Consider the following 17706-nt stretch of genomic DNA (forward strand, 5'->3'; position numbering starts at 1 on the left):
CAAGTGATATATGTTTCGTTCTGCATTGACAGGGTTCAAGCGATATCCATTCCCCGCTTCGATTCGATACTACAGTAGAACCGCCAGGATGTCGTTGAAGGTACGCTTCCTTTTACTACACGATTCCAAGCGTATATCAAACTAAGCTATCCGCATAGGCTATTTCTTCTAAAGATGCCGCATCCCTAGACAAAGATCTGATGGAAATCGGAGGATGGTCGTTGGACCAACTGATGGAACTTGCTGGATTGTCTGTTTCGCAAGCAGGTGAGATGCAAATTGAGAGAGACCAAACGAGTTGTGGATCCCACTGACAGCATACTCTTTAGTCTACCGCGTGCATCCTCCAAGCGCTGGAAAGAATATCCTAGTTGTCTGCGGTCCCGGCAACAACGGCAAGTCAACGTCAAGGCCACCGCGATGAGACCCAGGTTAATGGCAATCACAGGAGGAGACGGTCTGGTCGCTGCTCGCCACCTCGCTCAGTACGGTTATAAGCCATCCGTTTATTATCCGAAAGAGGGCAAGAACGAACTTTACCAGGTACGTTTGCCAGCAAGGGTGGATTCTACTCGGTTGCAGCCAAAACTAAACTCATCGATAGCGCCTCAAAACCCAACTCGACAACCTCTCCGTGCCATTCATTACCGATTTTCCCGTAGCAATCAAATCTGCCGATCTCTTAGTTGATGCAATCTTCGGGTTTTCTTTCGGTGGCCCTCTCCGTGACCCTTTCCCAACCATCATCTCTCAGATCGAGGCGGCTTCAGTGCCTGTACTGAGCGTCGATGCGCCCAGCTCTTGGGATATAGAGGGTGGCCCACCGAAGGAAGGCCCTGGGTCTAAGTTCATGCCAGAGTATCTGATTAGTTTAACAGCACCAAAACCCTGTGTGAAGCATTACCAGGGGAGGCATTTCCTCGGTGGTCGGTTTTTGACGAAGAGTATCACGGAGAAGTACGGGCTGGACCTTCCCAATTACCCAGGCATTGATCAAATCGTGGAGGTTGGAGTTGATGCCGAAGGAAGGCTTTGAAGAATAGGATTGTTTTACTGTCTAGAAGAAGGCTTGTGTGATCCTTTGAGGTTCGTTTATATGTACAGCGTGTGTGGATTGCCTAAGTTTGTTGAGTCTCTAATAATGTAAAATGCATGGCTATCATTAAAGATGATTGTCTAATCCTCAAATGCATCATGTGCTCGAAAAAGGCCGTCTACGCCTTGCCTTATTGCAACGACTCCCTAATCTCACCGACGACGCCCTTGACCCTGGGCTCCTTCCCGGGACCCGAGGTCGTCACGTTCCCAATGACTTGGCGAATGTCGTATACATCTGTAGCAGCACTCTTGACTTCTTCGCTGAGCCCCTTGATCAATGTGCCCAAGGCGACAAGGCTCCGATATACCGCTTCGGAGTCCTTCTCACCGACGATCATCTGCACCAGTTCGGCGAGGAGCACCAAACCTCGTTCAGAGGACTCTGGAGCAGATTCTCTACCTTCAGAGGTGAGGTAAACAGCGACATTAATGTAGAGAGTTGCAACTGCAATAGTAAGATTGCGGTTTGGTGTTGCACCGCTGCTACTCAGTGCCGATTTTACAGCGGGTATGATCCGGTCGAACCTACTCATAACCAGCTGTCGGCCAGGATCGGTCTCGAAGAGGTTGGCCAGCATTCGTACTGAAAGCATTGCATTGTTGACATTCGGAGAAGTATCAAATGTGCCGCTTGATAGGATGCCAGTTATGAGGTCTTGACCGTTGTAGTTTGCGGTGGCAGTCACGGGTGTTGCAGCCGCTGATAAACGAAGGAGATCCAGACCCGGTAGTCTATTTGGCACAGGCCAGCCCGTTGCAACCTTAAACAGTAATCCAAGTCCGGTCTCCAAAGTAGGAAATTGCTTGAGACTCTCTGGGGTCTCTAGGTGATTGCACAGTGAGACGACTGTGTCTACTTCCGGGGGGCTGAGGGATAGCTCCTTCGACCCAGACGACACAAGCTGCTCATTGATTTCTTGTAGCTTCTTCGCAATCACCTTCAAGTTGGCAGACTTGATTGAAAGGTATGTCTTCTGGGGAAGAACGTTGGGGCGGGATTCAGGAACAGAAGGGGGTTGATCAGGAGGTTGAGCGGAGGCATCCCCAGGACGGTAACGATTCTCCTGGCCCCAAGGGTCAGCGCCAGCAGGAGTCGACCCCTGCGTAGACTGGCCAATAGTCGCACCCTGTGTGTTTTGGACAATAAATTGTGCCACTTGGTCGAGATAGTTCATGGACAGTTCATTGTCCTGAATGAACTTCGTTGCAGCTTCGTACGGGTTTTGAGAGACATTGTACGGGAGCTTGAGTGGCGGTTTCCCATCTTCAACGTCAACGTCGAAGACATAATCATAGTCCTGGCCTAGATAATCCGTCTTCCTTCCACTGCTGGCAGCAGAATCAACCACCGTGCCCACGGCTACCCATTCCTGCGACGCTACCGACCATGTATGGGCGGTTACGCTGCCGTCATTTTGTCGAATCATTTGCACCTGGCCATCTTTCGTGCCAGATTTCTGCTGAAGAAACTCGGGTCCCGGTAATTTCTCCTTATTGATATTTCCAACTTGTTGTTCGGGTATCGAGGACTCTTTAACAGACTTCTCGAACTGCTCCACTACCTCAGCGCTTGCTAGCCGTTCTTCGCTCCGGGTGAAAACCCGGGTCACACGGTCGCTGGCACCCGTGACAATATCACCGTTTTCTTTGCAAGTAGAAACTCCCCACACTGAGATCGCCGGGTGGGTGATGGTTTGCACGCACTGCGTGCCGCTCCAGACCCTCACTGTGCGATCTTCCCCGGAACTCACCAACTCACCCGACGGTAACGCATCTAAGGAGTAAATAAAACTTTCGTGGCCATGAAGTTCTGCGACTACCTGGCCCTGTATGGTGTACAATCGGATTACACCGTCATTGCCGGCTGAAGCGAATTGTGCACCAGTGGGATTCGACGCAGGAACCTTACAAAGGGCCCTGACAACATCCCGAGAATCTTGGATGGTCTTCAGAAGAACTCCGGAAGAATTAAAGATCCTGATAGCTTTATCTGCACAGCCTGTAGGAGTATTAGCATGGGAGTCATACAGTATACCTGAGCCCGTAGTATGACACATACCGGTAATGACTGTATCCTTATCATACGCCAGCACAGCCCAGACACTCCCCTGATGACCCTCGAAGGTGACATCGCACTCCCATTTCCCAAGTTTCCACAGCTTAGCCGTGGAGTCCCAGCTTCCACTGACAACCCAGCCACCCTCGGGTGACACATCCAGAGCGCAGATATTGTGGGCATGTCCTAGAAGCATAGCATCCGCATTGTCATCCGACGCCTTACCCGGCTGTCTTGCCTCGATGATAGTGTCCTGGCCTCCGGAAAATACAAGGCCCTCAGGAAATTCAGGGGTTGGTGGATAATAGGCTATGGCGTTGATAAAACCGGAGCCGGAGGATGTGATAGTGTAGTCGTATGTTGGGGGCGGGGTAGATACAAGCTTCCAGAGTCGGACAGTCGCATCGCGAGAAGCCGAAAACACGGCATTCGGATTAGGAAAGGCCACAGCACGAACCTGCGATGATCGTTAGCGATGGTCAGTTGTTAAAAAAGCAATAATTGAGATACCACTGGTTGTGGACATCAACAGCCGGGGACCTTCTTACATCATCGCCGTGGCCCTCCAAAGAAGCGGAGATCTTGAAGTCAGGCATACATAAAGTTCACCCCCAGAGGGTTAAGAGGAGGCAAATGAGAGAACCTAGGCAAAAATGGTATTGTCGCAAAGCTGGCCAGGTCCTATAACGAGACGGAGAGATTGACCCTGAGTGAGAGTTGCTGTGTTGGTGTCTTGGTTACTAACGTACCAGGGAACTAGTCACTCATACTAGCACTTACCCTTAGTAAGGAACAATAGGATCCGCGGAGTCCCAGTCACGTGGGCGGTGGAGTAGAAGCTGCTAGAACTGTAAAGCCTAGACCGGTGGGTCAGGCACCAGCTGCTGGCTGCTTTTTAGCCACCAAGGTCTCCGATTGGAAGCTGGGGCCAGTCGGACAGTATAATCGATCAAGAACTCTGCTACTCAGAATGAGTGACCGTTTATTACATGGACTTAAATGCACCAGACCGTGGGTTTCAACGAACCTCCATGAGACAAACCCTGTGTCGGCGGGTAAGCCCAAGGCAAAGATATATAATTTGGCTTGATGAGGGCTGTCTTTCATCTAAAACCCCAAGGTATTACACTAGATATTGGCTCTGGGCCTCTCGGCTCCCTGCAACCTTCGACGATTATCGGAAAGCCGACGTTGAGAATAATGAACTGTATTTTTTTTCTCCAGGAGGGTGATGAAGTTTTCAAGTAGTCTTCAATTATGGAGAAGCTGCTGTGCTATTCACCGGTCCGCTAAACTGGTCTTCTAGACGGACAAGAAGCCTCCTGGGTATATAGAATGGGACCACAGACTCGCAGATTTTTGGGTATTACAACGAAAACCTTGATAAGCCTGGGCTCTATCGAGGGAAATGGCCGGTATAGGAACCTACCATGCATAAGGGCTTCGGATACCAGTACTAAGTTAGTACTAATGAGTACCCTCAGGGTATGCAACGCTCAATTGACTACGGGACTCTGGCAAATGAACCACATAGCTTCGGATTTAGACAACCCCTATTTGAAGGTTCGAGATGGTTTGTCTGTAACCGACGTCGTCTGTCTAAAGAAGAATGAAATATATACCCCGGAGAACATCAAAGTCTTTGTTAAAAAGACGCCCTTAGCTTGCAAGAATCGTAACTCTCTGCATCCACGAAGCGATTGCATATCTGTGCCTGTATTGGACTTGTACATCAAAGTATAGCGACAACCGATCATAATGGATCATTTAACAACGCAGCCCAGTGTTCTTGCTGGCTTGCTCTTAGCTACTTCTGCCTTGGCTGCACCAACTTTGAAAGTAAGGAAATCGGGTGGTATTCGATTCCAGAATTACTGATCATGTATGTAGATTCCTGCAAACGGGATGTTTGCTGAAAAGTCGAACAAACATGCTGAGAATAACCTTATTCCGGTCGACAAGACGAACAATGAGAGGAGTGTCAGGAGGCAGGAGAACAACGCTCATCCTTTTACTGACAATATAAATCATGGCTCCCATTCCTTAAAATGGAAGATCAAAGACTGGGTGTAGATGAGGTGCTCCAACGAAGCTCAGTGGATGTAGGGCCCAGTAGAGAAAGGTATCTTTTTGCGTGAGATAGGAGCCTTGTCGGTTGACGATCACGGCACTGTATGTACATAGACTTGCCATTGCGTAGTTGGATAACAAACTGTTGACATCAAATTTAATTCTTGTGGTGAATTTTGTGTGCGGTTCTAGTATTGCGTTGTTTGTATTGAAAGGAAGCAGAACTATCATGGATTACAGTAGTGCTGCTCATGCTATACCAATTGCTGCTTGACATCACGTGGAATGACTGGGATTCTTTAGATCACTTGACAAGGCTTCTAAAACGATTCAAAATTTCTGAAAGCAACCTGATCCTTCAACTTTGATCTAAGCGGGCTGTGCGTTGGCTCTGGCCAGACATTGATGACCACTCAAATAAAAAGACCTATTCTATGGATAGACACTACTCTATTCCAAGATTCTCTGTGTCATTACATCCGAGGAGGCTATTCTTCTATTCTACTCGTATATATGCTAGCCTGGTACCTTGATTAATCGACCTTTCCCGCAGGCAATGACTGGGCGGGCTGCCAATGGCCAAGGATCTGGTAATTATATGCGCACGCTGCTCGACTACCCGTTACAACAAAGAGATCTGCAACAGCCATTGCTAGTAAGGTATGTATACGTGGTCAACAGGAACAACCAAGTGGGGTAGCAGGGATAAAGAGTGAACCAATGATGTGGAGAGCTGGAAGCAACAAGGATGGACAGGTGTTGTAGTATATAGTAATACAGCAATCTGTGGTCATTATCTGAGAGCAATAAATGCAATGAGACATGGGTTCGTCTTAAGGAAGAATACATGATTAAAGTTGGGCAAACAAGTGGGTCCAGCTACAAGCCTCACGTGCACGTACACTAGTCCTGATATAGCTTAGCGCGGTGTGTCGGACAATTGAAACAAATGCCGGTGGGTTGAACGAATATCAAAAAGAAGTTCACCTCGCGACTTCAAGCTTTCTTCCTTTTGGGTCGGGGTCTCCCCTTTTCTTTATTCTCTCGAAGGGTTGCGGATTAATTGTTCTGTAGTGGGTTTGCTGCGGTGGACAGATCTGTTGACTGATTTCTCCTTCTCTTTCCCTCTCGTTACTTTATTTCTTCCGTCCAGGATTTCTCAATCATTGTTACTACAACCCCGCCGTACTTGAGTTGATGACTTGACGAGACTGACGAATTTTCTTCTGTACTTCTACATAAACTCTTTTCAAGCTCTTCTCATTTCTACCTTTCTTTCTGTTCTTGGACGGGTCCCTTCGTCTCCGTGTTTGAACATCAGATCATTACATAACGGCCGCACAGAATTGAATTGAATTGAATGAAATCACTCTAATACCGAGAAATTGTCATTTTACAACCCCCAGTTGAAAGCTGCAATGGCGTCAGGTATTGTCATAACTGCTTGAAACCTCCACCATCGATGGTTACTCATATGTCACAGACCTTACAAAAGTGGTCCCCTTGACCTGCCACGGACACTCTCGTCCCGTGCCACATATCGACTTTTCTTCCACAGTAGAAGATGACCAGTATTATCTCATATCCGCTTGCAAGGGTATGTTCCTGATCATTGGTCAAGCAGAATGCTCCAAACTAAATCTTTGCAGACAACAATCCCATGCTCCGGGACGGTATCACCGGTGATTGGTACGTATCCCTCAGTACTATCTATTCCCATTAATGACAAAGATCACTAACCACGACACAGGATTGGAACCTTCCTCGGCCATAAAGGCGCAGTCTGGCAAGCCAGACTCTCAACAGACGCCACCATAGCAGCAACAGCTGCGGCCGATTTCTCCGCGTGAGTTCGGGAAGCTCACTTTTCCCCCAGCAGCTGTAGCAAACCACTAATGCATTTCTACAGAAAGGTCTGGGACACTCACACAGGTGAATGTCTCCACACGCTGCAGCACTCCCACATCGTCCGGGCAGTTGCATTTCCCATGCAGCCATCTCCCCAGGTTCTAGCCACAGGCGGCTTCGAAAAGAAGCTCCGCATCTTCGACCTGTCCCGCAGCAACAGTGGTAGCAACTCATCCTCGCCGACCTTCCCCGCATCAACGGGGGAAAACGGCACCGGAGTAACCAGCTATGAGATCGGTCCGGGTGTCCATGGTGGAACCATTAAATCCATTGTCTGGAACCAGGATTACAATATCCTCACGACAGCCGCGGAAGATCGTAAGATCAGATGGTGGGATTTGCGCTCTCGTCACCCCGTAATCGAGTACACTGTCGAGGGTACCATCGGTAGCTGCGAATTGAACACACTGGCCGTCCGTCCCAATGACCCCGGCATCCTTACCGTCGCCGCAGGCAAATCCGTCTATCTATTCGATGGCTCGAGCCCCGGCCGTCTGCTGAAGAAGACTGACTTCAGGTACGAGGTCGCTAGCGCCGCTGTCAACAATGAAACTGGTCGCCTGGTGACTGGAAGTGCAGACGACACTTGGGCACGAGTTTATGATCTCCGGACGGATGAAGAGCTGGGTATGTTCTCTCTCCACTTAATTTCATTCATAGTAATATATTAGCCGAACTAATACCCCGACAGAAGTCCAAAAAGGACACCATGGCCCGATCTGGTCTGTCAGTTTCTCACCCGACGGTAAACTCTACGGCACAGGAAGCGAGGATGGCACGATCAAATTGTGGAAAGCATGCAGAGAGCCATACGGTTTATGGAGGTGAAAGTAAAACCATATCTGTGAAATGTCTTTTCAAATCTCTTTCACCCTACCTATCTTGCAGATACGGAGGTACGGATCTCGGAGGTTATCTGAAAATATCGAATTTGGTGCTTAGCTATGATGCTATGTCCAATTTGTACTTAGGGGCAAGCTGTTGTTGGCTTGGGATAGCCTTTCCCCGGTAGTTATTTTTAATGAAAAGAACAGATTAGAAACCAATTTGGTTAATTCTATATATTTGTATGAGCCGAGTTGGATGGTCAATGGCTACGAACTGTTATGACCTAGCATAGTCGTGCCTTTTGTGTGTTAACGTAGCAATAACGACAAATGAATATCCTTCCCAATCTGATGCGAAACTCTCGAAACCCACGTATTAACTAGTTACAAGCGTTGATGATTGGTGGATTTACTCAATCATGTCAATATCGTCGTCGCCAGCAGGAGCTGTAGTCGCAGGCGCAATTTGCTGCGGCTCAGCCTGAACGGTCTCCTTGTCAGCAGTGCCAGCACCAGTGTTTGCAGTGCCCCAGTAATCGTCCATCTCTTGGTCCAGCTCTTCCTGCGTCTTCTTGGGTCGAGCAGCAGGGGCGCGACGGCTCTCGCCCTGGCCCTGGCCCTGGCGTCGTCCGTTGGCGGGACGACGCGCCGGCGATCGCTGTCCTGGCACATACCGATCTATATGATCCGGAGCTGGCTTGGAGACATCGCTACGTCGGTAGCGTCCGCCACCTCCCCGGCGGCCACGACGGCGGCGTGCACCATCGTCAGCACTTTCATGTCCACTTCCGGGGCTAAGACTGCGGGAGTCACGATCGCGTGGCCGCTCCACACGGTCAAACAAGCTACCTTTAGGCCTTTCAACATTGTCAAAGGGATTCCGTTCTCGTCGTCCACCGCCTGTGGAAACAAGAGTTACACGAATAGGTTGTCCTTTAGCATTCGCGCCGTCAAACTCGCTAATGGCCGTCCTTGCATCGCTGGTACGTGCATAGGTAACGAAGGCGACACCCTCAGAGCGTCCTGCTCGGTCATAGACAAGAGAGAGGTTGCTGATCGGGCCAATTCGAGTGAACAGATCCTGGAAAGAAAATACATTAGACGATCTAGAAGGCAAACTAGTCAGACTAACATCTTTACCTCAAGATCACTTTCTGTAATATCGTAATGAAGGTTCTCAACACGAAGCTTAGCTCCAGTAGGGGCGCTATCAAAGGGTTAGGCCACTACACGCGGAACATTCTTCAGACTAAATAGACATACTGGTCCGTCGGCGGGGAATAGCGGTCACCGCGTGGTCGTCGAGGGGCACGAGATGGGCGTGCTGAACAGATTGTGTAAGAATAGAAAACTAGAGGTTCCGCGGCAAGTGCCCGGGTAAGGTTCAAAACGCACAATCTCTGTCGTCTTCATATTTGTCGTGTACCCAATCCCTATAATATCGAATCCGAGTTTGTTAGCAAACTTAACACAGCCGTAGATTAAGGAAAGAGGGGGTTTTTACAGATCTAAATCAGGGCGTTCTTCTCTATAAGACTGTTGTGATCGCAAAAAAGGACAATGTCAGCTCGAAATCATCTCAAGTATCATGGAAACTGGTCCATCGTCTGCGGATTCCGCGGCCGAATGCCTATTCCAAGACAACTACGAGGCCAGCGAATTATGCTTATCAAGATGCGCGTAGAGGGTTCGAAAGAGAGTTGGGAGGAAGGACCTATTTTGAAGAGCAGGCCGATCAGTATGAAATCAAAAAAAGAAATATATGCGATGAATGTAACAGCGGAGTTTGAGAAATACCTTTCTTACGCCATCACGGCGACGACCTTGAGGAGGGCGGCGGCCACCCCGATTTTGTTTCTGCTGGATATTTTACATGTCAGTGAGCTAGTTATTGGATGGGTGGCGACAATATAGTATGGCCAAATTGGAATTGGCGCGAACCGGAAGACTTACAGGACGCTCCGCAATGATCTCATCCAAGCTGCGGTCCATGGTGGACATGGAAGGTATCGCTACAGTAAAGAAACAAGATAAGTTGCTGTCAAGCCGGAGAAATCCCTAAAATCCAAAGTACAAACGTACACAGTAAATAAAGGGAGAGAGTGCTGAGGTTGAGGTCAAGGGAGCCGGAGAAAGAGACACGGTCCAGACAGCTCGGGCGGAACGAGATATCACGTGATACATACTGTACAGGATACGATTTCTTAAATCCGGGATGGAGGAATCAGTTCATGGTGAAGACATCTCCTTAACATTACAGCTGTGGTTATCGATACTGTGTTTATTTCCATAACTACTTCCGCCCCCATCAATGTGGTGTACATGTGAGCAATTGCCAACAGGCATCATAGAGGGAGTAGAAACAAAGTAAATCCAGGATGCGATGCAAGAACACCAAGAAAAGTCTCGTCCTAGTCCGGTATGCATATTTCATGTCGTCGCCGATCAAGACATATCCCTCCCTATAGCTCCAGAGAACACCAGTAGCAGCTTCCAATAGCAAAATATTAGAGGATGTGAAAGAAAAGACAAAACGCCAATGGTGCGATACGAAACCTCATTAAGCCCCGCCATTGGACGCGGCATTACTCTGTCCACGGTTGCCACTCTCCATCATCTTCTCCATGAAGCTATAGTAGTCGTACTTGGGTTCATTTTGGTCTTCACCCCGGTCAAATACTTCATGCCTAGGCATGGTCTGAACAAGATGGTCAATAACTTCATCGGGAATAAGGGAGTGTCGAAGATCAAGTTCAGTGACATATGGCTATTCAAAAGTCAGTGAATGCACGAAACAAGGCGACGCAGCCTCCTGATTGGAACATACCTTGCCATCTGCGACTTCACGGAAACTCTGCAACACTTGTTCGGCGGTGTTTTGATCCTCAGTCACACTGACCATGAAACGGATAAACTGTTCGAAGCTAACTCCGGCGTTCTGTGCTAATCTAGCTGGGCCACACGTCTCAACGTACACCTCGTGCATCTCATCCTCGTCATATACGAGTCCAAGGCTGGCAAGGGCAGCAGAGAACTCAAGCTCATGAAGGGTGTTTGAGGAGTCGCGATCGAAATGTCTAAATACTGATTCAAACTCTTCCAACTGGATCGGGGTCAAATTCGTCATGTTTCGAGCCACAAGCTGATTGTCAAGGAAGGCTAGCTTCTTGGAGATGCTCGACTTGACTAGGCTCAACTCGTAGGAGAGTTCATCTAGTGTATATGTTGTGTAGTCGTTCTCTTCAATGTTCGCTTCCACACACTGCTCGTCTATCTCCGCAATAGTATCTAAAAACGCATCAAGGGGAGGAAGGTTGTCATTGAGTCTCTTAACATGGGCTAACTGGTCTTCTACATCGCCATCAAGACCGGATATTGCAAGAGATAGAGTCTTCAAAGTTAGTGCGAAGTCATTCGCTTTGTCCGCGAAGGAACGACGGAGGGCGTTCTTGATATCTCGAATCGTTTCGTTAATGAGTTGACTACGTTCATGCTCATCGCGCGTTAGATATTCCCATTCTTGATCGCAAACTTCAAGACTTAGCTCTGCCGGGGGGTCATAGGGGCGGAGACGGTAGGTGCTGAGCTTGGTTTTGATGTTACCCAAGAGGGCAGCAAGGTCGGATTTTTCAGCTACCCATTGCCGTTTCTGTTTTCTCTTGTACAAGGAAAATTGATAAGCCTGGTCCTTGGCATCCTTGTACGTTCCTTCGAAAGAAGCGTTCTTCCATTCCTCGCGTTGGGCTCTGATGAGACGCAGAAGTTCCTTCATTCTTCTTTCATACGAGTTCTGCATTTCCCAAGCGCCATGCATGTTGTTGATGAACTTTTCGACTCGTCTACCGGCATTCTCGACCCGCTCCAACTGGGAGAAGGCATGGAACCAATATGCGATGTAAGTCATCAAAGAGCGCTCATCAGGTCTTGGGACATCGCAGACATCGTCCACATCAAGCAGGTCGGGGATGCCGATTTCGTTAGCAGCAATTTCAAATGCCAGTTTCATGTTCCCACGGTGGTCCTTTTTGTCAAGCGCGTCGAAGTCGATTAAGTCAGGGCGATGTATATCCAGAAGGGCACAAAACGCCAGACCATCGTTCCAGCTAGTGGAAAAGTCTCGGACCTCGACTTCCTCGTAGCAGGCGGTTTTCCTTTGACACCACAGCAATAGACCCTCCTTTGCGGTCATACCTTCCTCATTGATATCGCTGATGGTGAATCTCAGAATGAGAGTCCATATTAGCCCTAAGATGATCTTCCTATTGCCATCCACGACGTCCTCTGCACCGATGTTTGTCATCTGAATTCCCCTCCCCTTGATAGTGTCCAGACTCTTGTTGACATTTTCAAATTTTTGCACGCGCAATCTGGGATTCGAGGCATATTTACCGAGGGGCTCGCCACCGAGGATTTCGAGAAGGTGAATGAGGATGATCTAGGTTAGCTTTGTTAGTCTCTGCGCATCAAGTTTTCTCATTCCCTCTCCTTTCTGATTATTTTATCTTTCCGAAGACTCGGTAGAGGCAAGGGGAGGCTTATCGAGGTGTCCGGTAGCGGGGCTCACTCACGCCGTTGGAGAGGTCAGATACTAGATCTTCGATGAAGAGTCTTCGAACCTTCAACTTATCATTGAGCCTGGAAAATCAATAGTGTCAGCTGAATGGGACCCAGAAATGGACGAGAAAGAATAAGGCAGGATGAAATCAAGGGATCCGATAGACGCACGGGGTTGACCCCGATCAAGGGGAAGCAACAGTGGGCGGCTAGTGGAAACTGACCATTTTGTAAAGGTTTTCTGCTGAACATTGACCCATGACTTTTCAACCGTCAACATGGTGAATAGCTGTAATGGTTGAGGACATTCAGGGCTGGTCCGAAGGGAGGCTGGAGATAGCGCCGAATAGTAACACAGACGAGGGATACAGTTTGATAGAGGGGTAATCCTTGAATGGAAATGGTAGGATCTTCAGCCGGAACTAATCAGAAAGGAAACAAAGCGGTAAACGATGCAAGTGTTCAGCCTGTTTTAGTGGCTGGAAGCACAGTGAGCGGAGAGGGTAATAATTAGTGAGCTAAGATTAGGAGTTCGTACTTTGAAGGCAGCACCGCTATCCCTGAGTTGGCCATGTCAACAAACCCTGGCCGCCCCCACAGCAACCAAACCCATTCTTCATGTCAATCTTTGGGGGAAACTCTCTCCACAGATTCCAGCGATGCGAAATTTTAGCTCATATGCAGGTCACAGCATGGGGCAAGGGGTTGGGAAATTTTAGAAGGAAATAAAAAGACAATAACTAAAAAAGGATCATTATATTGGGAGAGCAACCACTATGAACACCAGATTCAACCATGAATATCAGCCTCACCAAACAGAAGACCCAGGTCTTGCATTTCCCCAAATTTCGCAAGGAACTCAACAAAAAAATATTCTTTAGACTTTATAGAATTTGAGATCGGAGTATAACAATCATAGATTGTTTGGTTCATTTATTGACGAGAATCAAGACGAAGAAGGAAAGGAAGAGGGTGGGAGAGCGAAAAAGAAGATAGTTTAGCTTTTCGATACTTGAACCTCGAGGTTTCAACAAACACCCATCACAAAAATGGAAGTGCCTCAGGTTCTCGGTTTTCGACGGAGTAAGCGAAGATCCTATCTTTAGACTGGGGCATTCTTAAACTTCTTTTTGCGGAGTCTTCTCTTCAACACGCTTTCGTTTATGTGTCCATTTCGGTACGCTTCTACCTTTCTCATCTCCCGACCCGAAGTTAACCCGCTCCGGTCTTATACTATCCAGATCCTCATATAACCCCTTTTGAGTAGATCCCTTGAAAGACATTCATCGCTTGACCGTAAAAAGGTGATAAGGGTTTCCTGGCAACAAAGGGGGCATATAGATCAACAATGAAGATAAACAGATTCTCTATCAATAAGGATCGTATTGAGTAACTGATAACGGATATTCTACGGTGAAACATTCCATCATAATACCGGACACATAAGGCTCTTTGAACAAAAAGACAAATTTCCTACACAAAGAAGGTTAGAACATCTTCAGATAACGCAGTAAGCTTGAAATTATAGTACCGCTCACTACGGAGCACTTGTCCGGATCTGCAAGTATATTAAATCCCCTCAAGAGATAGAATTTGGATTGATGAACGAAGCGGGCAATGGTGCCGATCCTTCGGAAGATTCAGGAAAGCTACTGGGCCCGAAGCCATAGGACCCACATTGCTACGACCAATGCGGAATGCCGCTTTTGGAACCTTAAAAACTTGGCAGGGCTCAGGCATTCATCAGGCAACCTAGAAGGGCTTACCAAGCCCTCTGACAAATGCATAAGTGTAAAAAATTTGAAGCGCCTAGAACTTCCAAGAAGTCTTGGTGAGACTGGGCGAGCGAATACATTGGTAGCGATATACTCGGGTGTAGTTTAGGGAGCTATACAGCACTTGGCAGTTTGTCATAGAATTGCTGAATATGGCATACTCGGTAGAAGTCAAGGTCACATCACCACCGGACTGCATCCTATTCTGTCGCCGCGTCTACCCACCGCACATCCCTGTCGGTTCTCCAATGTTCTCCAACATGGCCCGCTCAGAGGAGCGCATGCATGAATCGACAAAAGAAGCCTAAAATTAGTTGAAATTCTGGAGTATGTTCAATGGTGGAAAATTGATCCCCACAAAATGATGGTGGTAGTGATCTAGGTAATAGAAGGTTTCAGTCAAACCATAATCGTATTGCGAGGTACGGCGTACCAAGCGGTGAGATATAATCAATGACCTCTTGACTAGGGGTGTTGGTTGGAATAAGTATTGCGTGACAACAGAGGACGGAGGAATGTTACCGTACTTCCTTTGCTTTGCCACGTTGTCGTCTACTTTAGAAACTGATAACCCACCGAAGATATGCATTATCAACTTATCAAGATGCCCATTGGGGAGGAACGTGAGCGATGCCCACTTTCGTCCCCAACATCCCCACGTTTTACACAGTACTCTTACCAGTTGTAATCATGTCACAATTAGCCTCTGTGGTATTTTTTTTTTTTTCCTCCTTCCTGTTATCATTCGGTGGCTGAGGCTGATTGACCGAAAGCCTGAGAGTTTCACACTAGACCAAATCCGAATTCGTGGACGGGCCGACCTGAGATCTGGTTGGTTGGACCAGCAGTTGGAGTGAGCTTGTTCTCCATATGGTTCGACCATTCAAGATAAACGTCCGCCACCAAATCTTATTAGTAACAGAAAAAAAAACACACTATCATGATTCTGTCGAAATTCCAAACCCAATCACACCACGGCAGTTTCATGCAAGCCCTCTTGGGCAACCGGCGGGCACAGGCTTAGTGGCAAAGTATACGGTGCCCTTCCGAGTCCTTTCTGCTGGCTTCCAAATCGGTCCAAGTCTGGTACATCGATTATATAACTGCCGTGGCCGGGCTTTCCTCAAATTCTGCTCTCTTCCCAGACTTTCAGGAACGTGGTCCGACAGGGAAACAGCCCACACCTTCTTCCCTTCTCGTCCCTTCCTCGTTCTCACTTTCTCAGCATCTCCTCCGCCCCCCCAAACTTTCACAATGGGCTACTCCTCAGAAGATATTTCTGACCTCGACAAGGCCAACAACAAAGCCATGGAGGCTGGGGCCGAGAAGCTTGGTGTTCCCCCTCACTATGATGGGGACTTGGTTGGTGAAATGGATGAGAGGGAAAGGGACATCGTCGAAGATGGTATCCATAAGTTCAGCCGTCTCGGTTGGAAGCGTCTCACCGTCGTGCTTATTGTGGAGGCCGTTGCTCTCGGAAGTTTGTCCATTCCTTCTAGTTTTGCGAAGCTTGGTATGGTGGCTGGCGTCATCTGTACCGTTGGCTTGGGTCTCGTCGCTGTCTATACTAGTCACATCATCGGTCAAGTGAAGTTGAAGTTCCCGCATGTCGCTCACTACCCCGACGCTGGCCAGCTTATGTTTGGTCGTTTCGGTAAAGAATTGATCAACATTATGCTCATCTTGGAACTTCTCTTCCTTACCGGCTCGCATTGTTTGACTGGCACGATTGCGTTTGTGAACATCACCAGCAGTGATGTCTGCTCCGTTGTTTGGGGAGTCGTGTCTGCTGTGATTTTGCTACTCCTCGCAGTGCCGCCGAGTTTCACTGAAATGGCTATCCTGGGTTACATCGACTTCGTTTCTATTATTGCCGCAATTGGTATCACCATCATCGGCACCGGTATCAAGAATAATCAGGAAATTGGACTCTCCAATGTCAATTGGTCTGCTTGGCCACAGGACGGCCTCACCTTCACTGACGGTTTCATTGCAATCTCCAACATTATTTTCGCCTACAGTTTCGCTCTCTGCCAGTTCTCGTTCATGGATGAAATGCACACACCCAAGGACTACGTCAAGTCTATCTGGGCTTTGGGCATTACCGAGATTATTATCTACACCTTGACTGGTTCGCTGATCTATGCCTTTGTCGGTGTTGATGTGGGTAGCCCCGCCCTGCTCTCCGCTGGCAATATGTTGAGTAAAGTGGCCTTCGGTATCGCCCTTCCCGTTATCTTCATCAGTGGCTCTATCAACACCGTCGTGCTGGGCCGCTTGGTTCACGGCCGCATTTTCAAGAACTCTCCTATCCGATACATCAACACCAAGATGGGATGGATTACTTGGTTGGCCGTTATCACTGTGGCCACCATTGTCGCTTTTGTTATCGCTGAGGTTATCCCCTTCTTCAACGATCTGCTGTCGATTTGCTCGGCGTTGTTCGTCTCCGGTTTCACTTTCTACTTCCCGGCCCTGATGTGGTTCATTCTCATCCGTGAGGGCAAATGGAATGAGCCCAAGAACCTGATGCTGGGTGCTATCAACCTGTTCGTGTTGCTCATCGGTCTTGTCACGCTTGTCGGTGGCACCTACTCCAGTATTGATGATATTGTAAGTTTTGGCTTCTCCTCTCTTCCATCTAAACTCAAATGCTCATACTGTCTTGCCAGATCATCAACTACCGCGAAGGCAGCGTTAGAGGCGTCTTCTCATGCAGTCCCCCAGCCTAAACTTTGACTTTTAGCTAGCTGTTACCCCTTGCCGTCTCACTGCAGGCGGGCAAAGTGGCTAATCCAATGATAAAACCAGTAGCTTGGTATTATCAAACCGCGTTGTGGATCTTCATTTCTCTGCCTGTCGGCAGAAACATCATGACATGAGGATGAGGGGGATTGCAAAGGCGTGATTAATTTTACGTAATAGTTTCAAATGCCGCCTGCACCCCCTCTTTATGGCCTTGAAATACAAGCCATACACAGCCGCCATGGGTTAGCCGAAGCCATCCCTGCCGGTGAACGGATCACCCTGTACAGATACCCGTCTTTTGTTTATAGTCATGTCGCCTTTTTTAGCATCAATGTGTCTATGTATATTTATGAACGATAGAACATATATTTAGAGGAATCCTCTCATTTCACCCTGCTCTTTTCTTTCTGGAAGTAACATAAAAAGTATAAATTTATTTCGCGTCGTACTTTGCTCGAAAGTATATGCCCACGAATCGGCACAATCCCTGTAAGCACTGTGCACAGGTCTGCTAAGCCAAGGACGGCAATTCCGAAAGCATATTCATTGCATTTGCTTGTATTTTCTTTGACGACTCCAATCGGAGCACTATCATGCATAATGAGGGATTAAAAGCCGCCTGCAGGCTGCAAGTATGTACCGTATATTCGTATTCGAATTAAAAAGTCTC

The 17706-nt window shown here is 48.0% G+C and overlaps 8 protein-coding genes across 8 annotated transcripts; 4 read left to right on the plus strand and 4 right to left on the minus strand.

The window, feature by feature from the left end:
- Positions 1-10: 10 nt before the first annotated feature.
- Positions 11-1036, plus strand: BDV37DRAFT_277148 (NADHX epimerase; the record flags this gene model as incomplete). The annotated part of the gene is made up of 5 exons (XM_032085693.1): positions 11-100; positions 159-267; positions 330-395; positions 449-543; positions 605-1036. The coding sequence occupies 5 exons, from the start codon at positions 11-13 to the stop codon at positions 1034-1036; spliced, it is 792 nt and encodes a 263-aa protein (XP_031934451.1).
- Positions 1037-1131: 95 nt separating this feature from the next.
- On the minus strand, positions 1132-3836 carry BDV37DRAFT_69562 (WD repeat PLAP family protein). Its single transcript, XM_032091080.1, has 3 exons — positions 3703-3836; positions 3158-3611; positions 1132-3097 (listed from the first exon to the last, which is right to left on the minus strand). Exons 1-3 carry the CDS (start codon positions 3748-3750, stop codon positions 1227-1229), a joined length of 2373 nt encoding a protein of 790 aa, XP_031934452.1. The 5' UTR covers positions 3751-3836; the 3' UTR covers positions 1132-1226.
- Positions 3837-4912: 1076 nt separating this feature from the next.
- BDV37DRAFT_289678 (uncharacterized protein) lies at positions 4913-5227 on the plus strand (the record flags this gene model as incomplete). The annotated part of the gene is made up of 2 exons (XM_032088527.1): positions 4913-4993; positions 5045-5227. The coding sequence occupies 2 exons, from the start codon at positions 4913-4915 to the stop codon at positions 5225-5227; spliced, it is 264 nt and encodes an 87-aa protein (XP_031934453.1).
- Positions 5228-6470: 1243 nt separating this feature from the next.
- Positions 6471-8185, plus strand: BDV37DRAFT_69632 (WD40 repeat domain-containing protein). Its single transcript, XM_032091082.1, has 6 exons — positions 6471-6652; positions 6708-6821; positions 6874-6913; positions 6975-7070; positions 7134-7759; positions 7824-8185. The coding sequence occupies exons 1-6, from the start codon at positions 6643-6645 to the stop codon at positions 7958-7960; spliced, it is 1023 nt and encodes a 340-aa protein (XP_031934454.1). The 5' UTR covers positions 6471-6642; the 3' UTR covers positions 7961-8185.
- Position 8186: 1 nt separating this feature from the next.
- On the minus strand, positions 8187-10193 carry BDV37DRAFT_69605 (putative RNA binding protein). The gene is made up of 7 exons (XM_032091081.1): positions 9913-10193; positions 9757-9819; positions 9464-9495; positions 9355-9392; positions 9223-9283; positions 9100-9166; positions 8187-9040 (listed from the first exon to the last, which is right to left on the minus strand). The coding sequence occupies exons 1-7, from the start codon at positions 9958-9960 to the stop codon at positions 8369-8371; spliced, it is 981 nt and encodes a 326-aa protein (XP_031934455.1). The 5' UTR covers positions 9961-10193; the 3' UTR covers positions 8187-8368.
- Positions 10194-10206: 13 nt separating this feature from the next.
- Positions 10207-13012, minus strand: BDV37DRAFT_266470 (alpha-actinin, sarcomeric (f-actin cross linking protein)). Its single transcript, XM_032083922.1, has 4 exons — positions 12738-13012; positions 12528-12594; positions 10787-12394; positions 10207-10726 (listed from the first exon to the last, which is right to left on the minus strand). The coding sequence occupies exons 1-4, from the start codon at positions 12791-12793 to the stop codon at positions 10520-10522; spliced, it is 1938 nt and encodes a 645-aa protein (XP_031934456.1). The 5' UTR covers positions 12794-13012; the 3' UTR covers positions 10207-10519.
- Positions 13013-13274: 262 nt separating this feature from the next.
- Positions 13275-14291, minus strand: BDV37DRAFT_266472 (uncharacterized protein). The gene has a single exon (XM_032083923.1). It carries the CDS (start codon positions 13933-13935, stop codon positions 13759-13761), a length of 177 nt encoding a protein of 58 aa, XP_031934457.1. The 5' UTR covers positions 13936-14291; the 3' UTR covers positions 13275-13758.
- Positions 14292-14705: 414 nt separating this feature from the next.
- BDV37DRAFT_266474 (transmembrane amino acid transporter protein-domain-containing protein) lies at positions 14706-17432 on the plus strand. Its single transcript, XM_032083924.1, has 3 exons — positions 14706-14999; positions 15062-16901; positions 16961-17432. Exons 2-3 carry the CDS (start codon positions 15159-15161, stop codon positions 17018-17020), a joined length of 1803 nt encoding a protein of 600 aa, XP_031934458.1. The 5' UTR covers positions 14706-14999; positions 15062-15158; the 3' UTR covers positions 17021-17432.
- Positions 17433-17706: the final 274 nt, after the last annotated feature.

Source organism: Aspergillus pseudonomiae (genome assembly GCF_009193645.1).
Source record: "Aspergillus pseudonomiae strain CBS 119388 unplaced genomic scaffold BDV37scaffold_180, whole genome shotgun sequence".
Taxonomy (NCBI): Eukaryota; Fungi; Ascomycota; class Eurotiomycetes; order Eurotiales; family Aspergillaceae; genus Aspergillus; species Aspergillus pseudonomiae.